At 35.4% G+C, this 15,314-nt stretch overlaps 1 protein-coding gene across 1 annotated transcript; it reads right to left on the bottom strand.

The window, feature by feature from the left end:
- Positions 1 to 10: 10 nt before the first annotated feature.
- On the bottom strand, positions 11 to 15,287 carry LOC117991219 (uncharacterized). The gene is made up of 11 exons (XM_034978770.2): positions 14,924 to 15,287; positions 13,752 to 14,851; positions 11,592 to 11,772; positions 9,048 to 9,655; positions 8,324 to 8,483; positions 7,638 to 7,779; positions 7,113 to 7,224; positions 6,648 to 6,727; positions 5,912 to 6,031; positions 4,961 to 5,078; positions 11 to 4,639 (listed from the first exon to the last, which is right to left on the bottom strand). Exons 2-11 carry the CDS (start codon positions 14,735 to 14,737, stop codon positions 4,447 to 4,449), a joined length of 2,700 nt encoding a protein of 899 aa, XP_034834661.1. The 5' UTR covers positions 14,738 to 14,851; positions 14,924 to 15,287; the 3' UTR covers positions 11 to 4,446.
- Positions 15,288 to 15,314: the final 27 nt, after the last annotated feature.

Genomic DNA, 15,314 nt, shown 5'->3' on the forward strand with positions numbered 1-15,314 from the left:
AAAAAACTGCTATCATTTACTGTTTATTATCATCATACAGTTAACATATATTCTTAGGTATATAATTATATTTAAAATAGATTTCTTTTATTTCTTCATAACAGAGTTTTATGCGTTATTATGAGGCTTATTCATTAATTGAATGTGATACAATAAATTACCTATATATTATTACATTCTCGTGGATACAATATGAATTCGTAAGAATTTACAGATTAAATTAAATATTTAGGAATATAACAAGCCAATCATTTGGCACCTTGATCTGAACACTGAATTTTGTTTATTTGCTTTCAATTTGACAACGCTTAATTTCACATTTTTAAATTCTGTTTTAACAAGTAACACAATCAACATTAATTAGTTACTATTCAAACATAATAGTTTGTTCTACACAATTAGTCATCTACATATTTTTTTTAATTACGACCCAAAAAGTTATAATTTGAAAAATTAACTTATATGCGCCTTTTCGTCGTACATCGTTCAGGTTAAATATAAGCGTTACTATTCAAAAGTAATTTTGTATCGTTATTTGTCTAAAGATCGATTTAAATAAATGCTTACCTTTTTTCTCATTTTCTACAAAGACAGCATCGGTAGATAGGTTTTTTACAATTCACTTACATAAATAAAGTATTGGTTTGTAATAAAAAAGTGATACTATTATGTACACTAACCTTCATGTACTAAAATTCATTATTTTTTTTGGAAATATTTGACTAAGTAGTTATTGGGGTTTATGCGAATGACTAAAGGGACATATTTTTACAATTACACGACTAAAATAAATAACATTTCCTCGAACAAACAAACTTAATCTTTAATTATTACTTATCAAGAAAAATTAGTTTATTGAATTATTATGGGAAACAGTTCACAAAATTTTCTTACTCTATGAAATAAAGTAGTAAAATAAGGTACTTACTTACAACAATTTTTATAAGTGGGTAAAAATATATATATAATATGATATTTTTGTTTTCATGATTAGTTGTTCAAAAAGCATGCAAGTGATTTAATATGTCTGTAATAATTATTATTATTAAACATATTTTGTTTTTGTATATAGTTTTTACCGAATCTCATAAAAATAAAAATATTATTCGCAGTACTTTATTCATCAAACATGTCTTTATCATGACCTACTAGTTCAAACCTTTGGTTTTTATTCTGTTCAATTCAACCACATTACAACCATACAATATTATGCTATATTAAGACACATCTATCGATTTACCGATTTCATAGTTACAATACAATTCCTATACTTAACATTCCAATTCATTTACCATTTTTCAATTCCATAATTTTCTCTTCTAGTTTTCATTCCCTTCTTTTCGATACTAACAATGTACTGTATAAGCAAAAATAAAATGCCTAGCCATTGACTTATATATTACTGCGTATGGGCAGGGCCATTGAACAAACAAAATGGCACCGACTCAGTGGTGCTTTAGCACCAATGCAACCTCAGTAACGTCTGGTTTTCAATCGGGTCATTCAATAGTACCTTTCTAAGAGGTGGCGCTGATTTATTTGGTTCCAAAGCCATGAAAAATTTTGTTCGCTTGGGCATATATTGTCATTTATATCGATGTGTCTAGCTGACACTGCTTATTATATTGCAATAATTAGACGGTTCATTATATTGGTTTCATTCACGATACTGCAGTCATTTTGCAGCATAAATGAAATATCTTTATATATTAGATCATCATTCATTGCTGACTTTGAAGTTAACATTATTTTGTCGTCACTGACTTCCACCAAAAGTCCTTCATTTTTTGAACCGTTTAATTACGTCCTAAAAAATAGGTGCGGCACAGATAAAGTCCCATTGTCGGTGATGAATTATTTTGGGCAACCAAATCGTTTCAAACATGATACCTATTATTATCTTTTCGCTTACGCAGGAATAAGTGCATACTCTCCAAAGTGTCTCTGATAGAAGACCGTTAGCCAGGTGACATTGTAAGTAATTACATCTGCATCAGTGATTGATCGCTAATAATTCTTTGGGCGCGGTGATCTATCGAGTCACATCGAGCGAGCATCGAGTTGAAATTTGGCAGAGCCATCCCAAAGACAACAAAAAGTACAGCTGGTTTAGGCCCTGCTTGTACCTATCACGTGACATTATCAAATGTAAACTATTCAAGTGCATACCTATAATTTAATTACACATTATGTATTACATATTTTAAAAGCTACAATACATCATCAGAAAATACATTTAGCTAAACAGCTAGGTAGGTACATAATGCATAGAGCTAAATGATATGAAAATTCAATGTAAGAGGTATTTTAAAGTTAGCAATAAAAATCCTTCAAAAACTTTTCTTTCCAGATTACAATAATATGAAAATTATGTGATTTTATGTTCAGAAACTACATCGGTAATCGGCTCTTCTTTTTCACACAGTAGAGTCACAAAAAAGTATTGCAGAATGCAGTATAAAAGGGGTTCTCACAGTCTAAAATCAAGTAGTTTTATATAAAAATCGGTCTCCGACAAGAAGCGTATGTCTGCGTACGCTCTGGTAACCAGTGCTGTTACGTACGATACGAAGACAATCGCTTTTAGTGCCTTTAATTAAAAAAATGATTTTATATAAAATCGATGAAGCTTTTAACTCGGATGAAAATTGTAGTTGAGTCATATCATTTATATCCGATTGTAGTTACGGATAAAATATTCTAAATCGATTAAAAAAAGAGATAGAAATGTATAAAACATTAACTAAAAGAGAGCACCATAATTATTTAGAAAAGGAGTGAGCCACCGCTAATAAACTACCTAATTTACTATTTTTTACAATTACTAAATATACATAGTTACATACAATTGCACAGATTTTTACATTTTAAAAATCTAAACTTGACTAGAATAGGGACACGAATAATCTTTAATTCCCTTATTACCTTTATATTTTGAGCGAATATGAAGGAAAAGAGAAAAAGATAAGATGAAGGTAGATTTGAATTCTATTTTTTTGTTGATTATTAACCATGGAACTAAGAAATACCTACTTTGTAGACTAGGTACTAGCACTTACTTAAAATTTCTTTGTTATTAGCATAAACAATGTTTCAGAAGTCTGCTTTGTGACTTGTGACACAGCAAATAACCACTAAGGTTTATAATGTACTGTGTCAATCTGTCTACTATTAGGTACTTAATAATATTTTTAAAGATTGTATTTTATTAATTCTCTGTTGAATTCGATTCACGAAGACACGCCAATTACATTTGTTACATTTTATTGTAAGTTACTGCTACTGTTAATAAAATATAACCGTGAGGGATTTTTGGCTCCAACGGTCGGCCATCACTGCCACGATAAGCATAGCTTGCTCACTACCATTTCAGCTTGCTAAGGTTTGGGCTATATCAATGACCTTTGGTTCTTCAGTTCTTTTGGGACCTTTTTCTCATGGTGTTAAATTATAAAGAATCTTAAAATTCAAATCAGCCCTCATAAAAGATTCCAGGCATAAGTTAATACACACATCTATGCATATAACTAGCCTACAAATTACTATCTGACAGTAGATAAACACTCAGCTTACGTTTCTTCTACAGAAAAAGTTTTGTTTTCCATTGTTTCTTTGAAACTACAAAAAGTTTTCTCTATAAAAGGAATACTATGTGTAGGTATTTTTTGAAGTATTTTAACATAAAGAGTAAAGACGGATTTTCACTAAATGCGTCTAAAATTTGTGAAAAAGCTATCTGATTATAAATCTTGTTATGAAGTAAACTGTAGCAGGCAGTAGGAATGTCTTATATATTTTTCAGGACGTAAAATTGATTTTGAATTTCTTACCAAAAATATTTAGGTATCGATGTTCACCACAAAGTGAATTAAAATGAATAAATATTTAGATTTCATCAGCTAATTAATGGAAATCCAGCAAAAATGATTCTTTTAATAAAAAAATTCAAGTAGTTTTAGGTTTAGTGAGTAAATCGGTAGTTTAAAAAATCTTACAGGTAGAATGTTAAAAAGTTTGTTTTTATTACAATCGAACTCTACATAGTTGAAACAGGTTGATGTTTTTTTTTATCAAAAATAAACTTTAACACCATGTGCTCTCAGTAAATCTGCTTTAGTGCCATTTTTATTTATAGAAGAAACCTGTAACACTCGATAATATTTACATAATACATTAGATTATAGTTCATCAATTCCATAGTAATCAAATACCAATCACTCACCGTAAGTCACTTAAACACATTGTCATTTTTGTTTTTTAGGCCATTTATAAGATATATCGTTATTTTACACTTTAAACACAGAGATATACAGCTTCATAATATGTCTACATAATACACAAATAACATCGATTATATACGTGTTACATATTTTTGAAATATTTTTCATGATTACAGATTCTGGTCCTTCGAGCCTGATTATTTGGAAATCAAATTTTTCATTTGTTTTAATTTGCCCATGCCATCACAACTTTGGAAAACGGTACGAATATCGCGGTATACTGCGGTGGGGTAAGGAAGTACCTCCTTCCTTGATATGTGCCATCGTTCCGGGGAATCCCCGGGTATTGGGTCAAGGAAAACTCTGCCCCAATCATGACACCACTTTTAGCGGCGGTGCCACCCGCTAGCCCAACGTATCTGAAAAAGGAAAGAAACAACTTTAGTACCCTATGACGATTGCGATAATTTCACACACTGGTCAGTAAATTTTTTAAGACAATCTGCTAACAATCAAACTCGCAGAACAATTATTATTAATGATTTCTTGCTTCAAAGTCAAACTAAAGAGGCAGTCCAGCTTCTTTTTCTTTTGCTTTATGGATTTTAGTAGTAAAATATAGTTAAGTTGAAGCACAGAAGCACACCCTCTTCACCTCACACAAGCGAACTGATTTGATTACTTATTACTACTATCGGCGAAGTCGCGACCTTAAGCTAGTTAATAGATAAATACAATACCTGACTCGTCCCACAGCTAGTCTTCCTTGTGGCGTGATAAGTTTAACCGCATGACCTAGGCGTAGCTGCCTTGCTTCAGCAGGAATATAAGGTTGGCCTGTCCTATCACCGCCACTGTCTGTAATAGAGGCTTCATTGAAAATGTCCATGGTTAAGCTATTAACTTTAATGTTAGTATAGTCCATATTCCATACTAACATTAAAAATAACTAGATCTCTTTGTTACGTTTTTCTTTTTCATGCCTAAACCATAGAACCAATTTTGCCAAAATTAGGTAAGGCGATAATTTACATCCTAGAGACAAACAAGTAATATCGTACTTCTTATCCCGAATGAGAAAGAAGGGGAATGAGTTTCCACGGGATTTTTGTAAAACTTAAATCCGCATAGATAAAGTCGCGGGCATCAGCAGCTAGTGGATAATAATTTATCTTAACAACCATCCTATTGCAATGTGAATTTTATGCTATGAAAAATGCTTGTTATGCTTTTTTTGATGATATTAAATCGGAATTAGTTATTAAAGTTTCGTTATTAAAACATATTAACTAATAAAACACCATAAAGTGGTGTACTATATACTTTTTCATCGTATTCTAATTTGGATAGGTATTACCTTTAGATGAACCGTCTAATTATTCTTTTTAATAAATGTGACACAAATTGTGTTCCATTGTCGTTAACAATTTTTTGAGGGTATCCGAACTTAACGTTCCTTGCAATAAAAATATTCTAAACATTTAAAGCCCGTTAATAATTGACTGCATTGCTTTCCAGACACTATACTTGAATCAAAAGATTGTTAAAATCAGTGCAATCAGGGAATTTAGTGGAAGTAATATTAGCCAGCTATTGTGGCTATTTAGTTTACATAATAAGCCGAGAGATTTTGTATAATAGGATTAGCAACATTTTGCCATAATAATAGATAGCTAAAAATATTTACGAACCTTGAAAATCAGTTGTCTGTAGATTATCAATAGACCGACGTAGAAAAGCCTCCGTCTCCCGTAATAACTCATCAGTATCATCTCGACGTACATCTGGTAACGATCCTCGCCATGGCACACCTTTAAAAAACATCATATATTTTTAAGTTAGCTGCGACTGTGATTTTACCTGGTAGTAAGTAACAATACAGTAAAAGGTAAAAGCGAGTTATCTTGGAAGGGATCATCATCATTATCATTTTCTCAACCCATCTCTGGACCACTACTGAGTACGAGTTTTCTCTTCTTCAGTCTTTTAGAATGAGATTGTTTGAGGCTCAAGTTCATCACGTGGCCAAGTACGAATTTCCAAATTGTACACCCCTTTGAAAACATTATATACCTATAGAGAACTCTCAAGCATGAAGATTTCCTTCCAATGTTTTTCATCACCGTTAAAGCAAGAAATGTTTAATTTCTTAAAATGCACACAACTCTGAAAAGTTGAAATGCGTAGCTTGTAATTTGGATCCAACTCATAGAACACTTGACCTCCCAGGTTCCTACCTGGCCAAAGTCTCAAACACTGCTGTCATAGCTACTTGGAAGGGCTGTGGCAGTTTAATTACACCCATATCTCTAATCTGTTTCTACTTAGATTTTGTACCGACACGTTAAAAAAAACAAAAATTAAAAATTGCCAAGTGCAAGCCTATCTCGCAATAAAAAAACGTCTGCCGATTTGTAATAAAACTACCTTTATTTGATGGTGCGTTAGTTTGCTGTATCCAGTCATTACTCCGGTCTACGCTGAGGCACGGCGAACGATACCGATACCTGGAATACAACAATCCGAATGTTATTTGCTAATATTGTTATGGATTCTTGTACTTTATTTTTCAGAATGCTAAGCTTGAAAGGCTAACACAAAAACTGACGAGAAAAATTAAAAGATCAAGAAGCCTAGAAAAAAGGCCAGGAGTCTCCTGGTCGTCACGTCACGAAAAGAGGCCCATTGAATAAGGACCCCAGATGGGTTTGAAACTAGTTGGACAATCACGTGAGTCAAGCCGTCATACAAGAACTACGACTACGACTAGAGGAGGGTGCGAAAGATCGAATGTACAAAAAAATTAGCAAGATAATCAGTATTCGCGGTGAAAAGGTAAATCGATCTACCATTCATCTCGACTTGGTTCTTCATCTATGGCTTTTAGCTTACCGTGATATTGGAGAATTAGGTGTTTCAGACAGTGGTGCAGGTGTCGTCGTGCGGCGTAATGTCCACAATGGTTCTGCCGAGCGCGATAGCTCGGGGACCATTGATGTGAAACCTGGACAGGTTAAGTTCTTTAGATTCTGCCTAACCAATTTTAACTTCGAAATTAACATGACAGCAATTGAAGTGGTCAAGTTGCGGTGATCTCCACATACAGACATATGATGGCGCAACTCGCACTCATACGAAAGAATCCTACAGCAATCACACTATTCGGACCTGTGACGTAAGTAACTTACAACTAGATGGCACCACAAGTATCTTTGATCACTTACTATGAAGCCTGAATCACGCTAACGAAGTGTTAACATACAACGGATGGTCCAGCTGGGCCCCGAGCAGGACACCCGTGCGGGGGAAGATCTTTCTATTGTAACGAAACACCGCTCCCATACAAAGTGATGGGAGTTGGAGTCATCTCAGGGCACACGCTTAAGTTACGTCATATACTTATTTGTGATTTCTTACCAATATCACTCAGCAGAACTCTTCGAGCCTCATCAGATCGACGCTGTAGAGGCGGCGGTCGAGCGTCCGGCACGGTTAGCCGTCGCGTGGCGGCCGCACGTTGAGGTAACGTTGGCGCTACTGACGGCGGCGTTGTTGTCATCTGAAGAGGAAACTTTTAAATACTGAGAATGTCCAAAGCGTATCAGTTACTACAATTAAAGGACTACGAGTAAAATAAAAGAAACTCTCTGGAGAATTCTGAAGCAGTAGTAGATACACTTGACGAATCAAAATAACCTTGCACTTGAATGAAAAAATTTATAACATTATTTCTATTTATTCCTATCTAAATATACAGAAGGAAAAGCTGACTGACTGATTGACTGACTGATCTATCAACGCACAGCTCAAACTACTGGACGGATCGGGCTGAAATTTGGCATGCAGATAGCTATTATGACGTAGACATCCGCTAAGAAAGGATTTTTGAAAATTCAACCCCTAAGGGGATAAAATAGGGGTTTGACATTTGTGTTGGCCACACAGACGAAGTCGCAATATTTATATAGTGATTGGTTGGTGGCTCAAAATGGTTAACGTCCACTGAGATTTTTGTCTCTATCATTTGTATGGGATTTCGTAACAGAGAGAGCGCTATAGTAGCGGAACGTACTATATAGCATTTAATAAATCATTTTCCTCACCTTATAAGCAAGATAACCATCGGATGTCCACCTGGGAGGCAAAGCGGACACATCTGTCTGGGCGGCGCTCTCTCTACGAGCCGCGTAGCCCTGATATATGACGGGGCGCGGGCGACTGGTTGCCTTACTTGCAGTACGAGGCACGCCACGGGATAGAGGCCTGTATATAAAATGGATAGTAGTGACAAGGTTAAAATCATTCATAAGGCAAGGTCATAAACATTATTTGAAGTGGCTATTTTAGCAGCCTTTGGATCTTTAAATTACTTACTTGACAAATGCTAAACAAATATATTTTTTTCAATATAAAATGTTACATAGGTACCTACAGTCCACGACAGGTTGAAATGGTAATCGCGGTATGAGGCAGGGGGACGCCCCGCACATCCGCACGTCACCCGCACCGGTTTAGCTTGGGTGCTGCGCGGGTTGCCTCTTCCCTCCCCGATTGCCATTTCAACATGTCGCGTGCTTTAATTTTGTTTTTAGTACTCAAAAGCCTTGACAACTTAGTGAAAATTGCTAAAACGCAACGGAGAGAACAAAAGAAACAATTTGGTGAAAAAAATTGGTAACCTCGGAAATCAAAGATCTAAAATTGTATTATACTAATGTACTAAACTCACTGTTGAAAATGCAGCAAAAATACAAAAAAAAACACTTAATTATTTAAGTTCTGGCGGTAAAAATTAGCAACAGCGTTTAAAAGATTCGAAACACTCACCTGTACGCGAAAGGATTCGGGCACGTGTTTCGCCTCACGTTCAAATTGCTTGCAAGATCATCCTCAGAGATCCCACACTTCGATATATCAGTTTCAGCGAACACTGAAAACCTGTGACCCATCCTCGTTTTATTATAAAAGCTGTCCACACTTTCCTCTCTATGAAGAACATCTAAGCTTGAACCGAGCTCGAAACTCGACGACTTATTGTCGAAACTCAACCCCCTATTGTACTCTCCAGTTAGACTATCAACACTGTCCAGCCTTCTTGTGCTAGTATTAGGACTTCTCTTGTACAACATATTATCAGATTTATTATCACAACTCTTCAGAATTCCCCTTCCAGGTAAATCAAGACTGCCTTTCTCAGAAAAACCAACATGCCTGATCTCCTTATCGTTTGGAAGCGACACCCTTTTCATTCTTAGAGATGATTCAGATATCTTACGAGTATTTTCTCGGTTCTCCTTTTTGGAGTCATGGAATTCACTTCCTGGTTGGAAATCGGGATCCAAAGTATGGAATTTTATAAGAACGGGAGTTGAATGAGTAGTGGACGCGGAAGCTGGTGCCCATTGGTCTGTTTCTCGTATTGAGACTAGGTCCTCCTGTAATGTAAAATACTATAACTACTCTGAATTCTAACGTTGGACAGTCACTAGTGCCTAGTTGAATTGGATATTTCATTGCATTAATTAACTTACAAATTGAACAATTGACAATCAAGAAGTGTACTTACTCCATAGTATACTCTCATAAATATTTTGAATGGCTTTGACTTTGGCCATAAGTTGAAATAAGCTGGAGGTTTAGCTGTGTGAAGATGAAATTGAAAAGGACCTTTCATTAAAATCCTTCACTTCATGTGCTACGGAAACTCTCAGACCAAAACATGATAAAGGTGGAAAAAACACTTCCTAAAGTAAGACTTTCTTAACACTCATAATAGGTAGGTACGTACATAATTTCGTACAAGCCCTTCGTTTACAAAACGATAGGAACACAATACATATTCAACCTCGTTGAAAACAATTCCAGCATTCCCAGTTGCTTTACGATGTGAATTAATATGGGCTGATGTACTTATGTGTAGTGTGTACTCGAATACAGAACTGATGCGGCGTCGGCACGCAATCAACTCGAACCGAATCTATTACACCGTGTTTGCGAATTGCTCTTTCCTATAATTTCATCAATCGCCCGATACACTTCGCGAAATTGAATTTTCGCAAATAAGTTAGAGGGAAGGACACGGCCTCAATTTAAATCCACTTACAATGTTAGTTCCTTCAATTCCTTAAGCTTAAGTAAAGTAGTTGATCTGACAGTGATTTATATAATTCGCTCTCTAACTACTTACTTTAGAAGTCAAGAGATTAAGGACAAATAGAGCCTATTTTCTGAAGTGTCTTTTGATTAAATCCTCATATCTTTAAAAACATACCTAGGTTTGCTGTTGACGATAATCTCTTTTGATAAAAAATTAACGGTGAAGGCAAATATCGTGAGCAAATCTTGACTGAGAAGTCTCCATATTATACTTGCCCGTCAAGCAGATACTGGACCTTAGATAAGGATGTCATGAGTATGTATGAGTCTATTCAAAGTACAAGTTCAAGATGAAGTGGCAAAAGCTACAAAAGTAGGCCTTGCACTTATTTTATCTTTAGTTTAGCATACGAGTAGGTACGTATTATGATCACAAAACTATATTATTAATGGTATTACCCTGAGATGTCAAGGAAAATAATATAGCGGGTATAATGTAATAAAATCGTTTGGAGAAAGAATGTTATTCCCGACTTTGAGAAAATTAGATTGCGCTCCCGAGCCTTTACAACACTGAGAACTTGAGAAGTTTTATAAATTGAATATTTTGCTACAGGTCGTCTTTCCATTTTGCTCACCACGAGTAAAGCTCCTTTAAATCAGATATTTATGAATAGGATTTGACATTATTCAAACTGTCGAAAAGGCACAAATAACGATGTCGGTTTAACATTTCTGAATAGATAATGCATTTTCCATAATCGACATTCGGATCATGTTAAACGTTCAAAATGATTTGCATTTGTACTGTTTCGGTATTTCACTTAACAATTTATGATTTTTTTTATGATCGAGTCTGATTGACCTCTTTGGTAATTTTTGCCACTCAGCTATACGTATAATACTTCTTATCATCTAAAGTCATTCATTCATATCATTTTATTAAGACTGGTGGACTTAGTGGATTAGTGATGGAAGATAAATTAACGCGTTACGATATACCTACATAATGGTAGGATGATGAAAGATATATAATGAGAATCGAGTAAAAAGACGAAAGTGTTAGTTTTTTCTAAAAACCATTCTTCCCAAAGATATTTAATTAATAGGTAGGTACTATTATAATAGGTACATACTGTAACTTCTTCCGCCACCAGAGTAAATGTGAAAGAATTCCATAGTTAAGGTAATTTGCCCTTTTGTGAATTTTTCTATCATAATGTCAATGTCACAAAGTACAATTTATTTCATTTCAGAACATCTCTAGAGACTTGCCTGCAAATTGCTCATATCCTTGGACTCGTCCGTCGTGAAAATGAGTTCTATATCGTCAACTTCCTCAGACTCGTTGCCGCTCGCGTTTTCCTGCTCTTGTTTCTCGTTGGGAGCTGCGTTGTGCTCTAATGGGGTTGTTCCGCCTTCGGAAAATACTGAATTGTCGCCGTCGGAAAGGGAGCTAAAAATTTATCAAGGCTTTAGGCTAGCTGCAAGCGCATAAATTATTTTTTAGATTTCACACTAAAAGGGTAAAAAAGGAAAGGTAAGAAAGTAGGTAACAGTTAACGTATGTCTGGTCTGTCTGTCCGTCTGTCCATTTGTCATAGCTGATTATTTCAGTAACCGCTAATGTGACAGTTTTAAAGAATGCTTCCCCAACTTAATTCCAAATAAAAGAATTCAAATGTGTATGCAATTAGAGACTGTTAAAATAGTACCTTGACTAAATTATTCTTATGTGATTATGCTGTCGTGCGATTGCCAAGTCATTCTGTTTATTAAAGAAATAAAGATGTCTAAACTCTAAATATTGATACGGTCACTATAAAATGTCGTTAGTTAATTGATTAGGTAATAATTCATGACTTTGTTGGATGGATGCTCCCATAGATAAGTACCTAGGCACTAAATAAATTTTAACCGACTTGGTATTACGAATTACGATAGATCTCAAAACTTTTTGCGGTAGAAGAACTTCGTAATGCGAGACTTGGATTTTTGTACATCTAATGTTTTTGATGTTACAATTGCAAAAGGAGCCGAAATGTAGGAGTCGAAATTTTAAAACGGCCGACTAGACCAAGTTCTCAAACAGATTATTTACTCATTTTGAAGCTCTTCGTTTTTGAGTTACGTTGAAAACAAAAAATATCTCCGAAGTTTGCAAAGTGAAAAATCTGAAATAATTAAATTAGAGTTATCTAGTAAAATTTACAGCAAAAATAAAACATACCTAGATTCTATCTAGCAGTTGTTTAAAAATAAACCTAGACAAACAAACATAGTTTTGAGGTCCCAAAGAAAATGGGATTCGTTTTGAGACGATAGATTAATTATGTAGTCAAATAACTAGGTATTTATATTGTTTCTTTCTAAGCTACGGAACCCTCGCTGGGCGGGTCTGACTCGCACTTGACAGGGTTTTTCGTAACGCTGGCATTATGTCATTCCTTCATGTTATAAAAAAATTATGTAAAGACATGCTCCATTGCATGCTCCATTGCATGGTCCATTAAATTTAATGGCATTCGGAAAAGATGTTTTTTTGTATTCTTTTTGTAAATATGTAAGTAAAAGAAGACAACTGGCAAACTCTCCTTTCGTCTTCCGCCTAAGTAGAGATCAAGATTTGATTGATTTTTCTGTTTTGCTTTCATTTAACCAAAACTTACTTTACTGATGAAATTCAGTAGACATTAAAAAGTTTTACCCTTCAATAGCTTAAAAGGGTGATCGGTCGACGAAAATCTGAATTGTTTATGCGGTTCGTACTTATTTCAATCGGAGTTGAACTCCACGCAAAATTGACGGGAAAATGAGGTTTTCGAATCTAACAGGTTTTTACGTTTACGGTTAGGTAGGAATTTACGTTGTGTGTAGAGTGGGATACCCGACAGAATCCTATTAGACAAAGGTCCGATTAGAACCTGTAACTTTAGTTTTGGGTTCCAACTCCAGAAGTTTTTGTAGTTTTTGCCTTCGTAGCTTAAACTTTCTAGTTAAGTAATTAGATATATATTTACAAAAGATAGGTAATTTACTTATAATAACCCAGAAAATGAGTCTAACAACTGCGTTCATTTATAATTTGCCAAGTTCGTTTGTATTTTGATTCATGGCATTTGCCAATGGAATATTTTCTTGGCATTTTATAGAATAAGAATAAAGTAGGTAACTACCAAGTTCAGCAATAATTCCGACTGTTTGGAATTAAAGTAGCTTGAATCACGTAATGCGTTCTTGCTACTTTGGAGTTGAATGTACAATTTATCTGTTTTTCTTTAGCTGAAATCGCAGAAACTTTTAAGAGTAATGCGTGCGACGTGCTTTGCCTGGCGCTTTAGGTTATTACACCTACATAATTCCACGCAGACGAAGTTACGGGCATCAGCCAGTTAAAAAATACTTAGGTTGTATATTAATTTGCCAAATACTTACCGAAAACTTAAATTGTCCACATCCAAATTGAGTGTATCTTTTCGTCTTGCTCTGTCAGCAGCTTCCTTGATGACGAGGTTCTCCTCAGACGTTATACGCACTTGTACATCAAACTTATCAGTTTTGGATTTCACCTCAGCTTCATTAGGTACTGCCATTTTGACGTTTTCAGTCGCTGCAGATTTCAAATTTATCGTATCGCCTTTGGGATTCTTTAAATTCTCAAAATGTTCTCTATGTTCCTCAAACTGAAAACTGCCTCTTGATTCACTAGATCTCTCGAATACATTCTCTTTTTTCTCCTCTACAGTAGAGTCGCTCTCCGAAGTTGTGCTTGATATAATGCTCCCTTCTTTTAGAGTCCTAACTTTAATTTTCACATCAAATTTTGATAGAAGTTCTAATTTCGTTTTGAAATTGGGACCATTCAAGTTCGTATCTTCTTTGGGAATGGACACTTCACTGACAGGTTCAGGTTCTTCGATATCTTGAACTGGGCTACTTGTTGCATTGGAAACATTTAAATTCTCTGATGCAATTGACTCTGATTTGGATTCTTCGAGGATTTCTTCTAATATTTCAGCTGATTTACTAGGTTCTTCGGCGTGCGTTTGTACGTCTTCAAATATAGTTTCTTTTTCGGTAGATGCAGTTTTAATTATCACTTCACTGTCACAGTACTCATCAGTATGACCCGTTTTTGGAATGTAAGATACTTCTAAATTTATGTTCTGTGGAGGAACTCTGTCGACGCCGGAATCTATTATCCTACGTCTCAAAATGTGATTCTCTAGAGCAAGTTTCTCTATAACATCAGTGTACTCAATACACCGTGAATGTTCTTGATATTTTTCTTTCAATTCCTTCAGTTCATTCTTGGATATTTCGAGGGCAGTCCTTAACGAGACCACGGTCTGATGTAGGGTTCTCACTGTGTCCAAGTGCACAGGCCCAGGGGGGACCGTTTCCAGCTTACTGTTGTCCATTCCACCTTGTTTCCTTCATACCATCCAACATTCAACATCCCATACATGACTGTTGCTATTTCAGGCACACTCTAATTCACAATCACATTCTTCGTCGAAGAAAAAAAAGTAAACCTTCAAAAAAAGAATTCTAAATTCAAATATTTATGGGAGGTATTAAAAATATATTTATAGAACCTGACTTACCGATCAGTGGTTCCATTGAAGCCACTGGCACGCATGGTGGATTCACCGCGCATTTTTAGATTCCTATCGAATTACGAGCGAGACTTATCGTATAGGGACACGACAGGGATGTGCAATCGATAGAGCGGAGCAGCTCGGCGGGTAATTAAGCTTTTAAGGCCCTCAAAACTTCGCCCGGGTCGAAGCTAAACTGGCACGATTCACTGATAAACACGTCGGCACGTAAAGAAGTAATTAAGTCGGATTATTATCTCGATCGTTTTGACAAGGTTGTAGGACCTACCTATAACGTGTATACCAGAAAATCTCCCAATTCGCTCCTTGTAAACAAATCAATACCCGAGGATTTGGTGTTCGCGGGCGTGCTGAAAAGTAGATGAGTATGATATGG

Source organism: Maniola hyperantus, chromosome 19 (assembly GCF_902806685.2).
Source record: "Maniola hyperantus chromosome 19, iAphHyp1.2, whole genome shotgun sequence".
NCBI classification, from domain to species: Eukaryota; Metazoa; Arthropoda; class Insecta; order Lepidoptera; family Nymphalidae; genus Maniola; species Maniola hyperantus.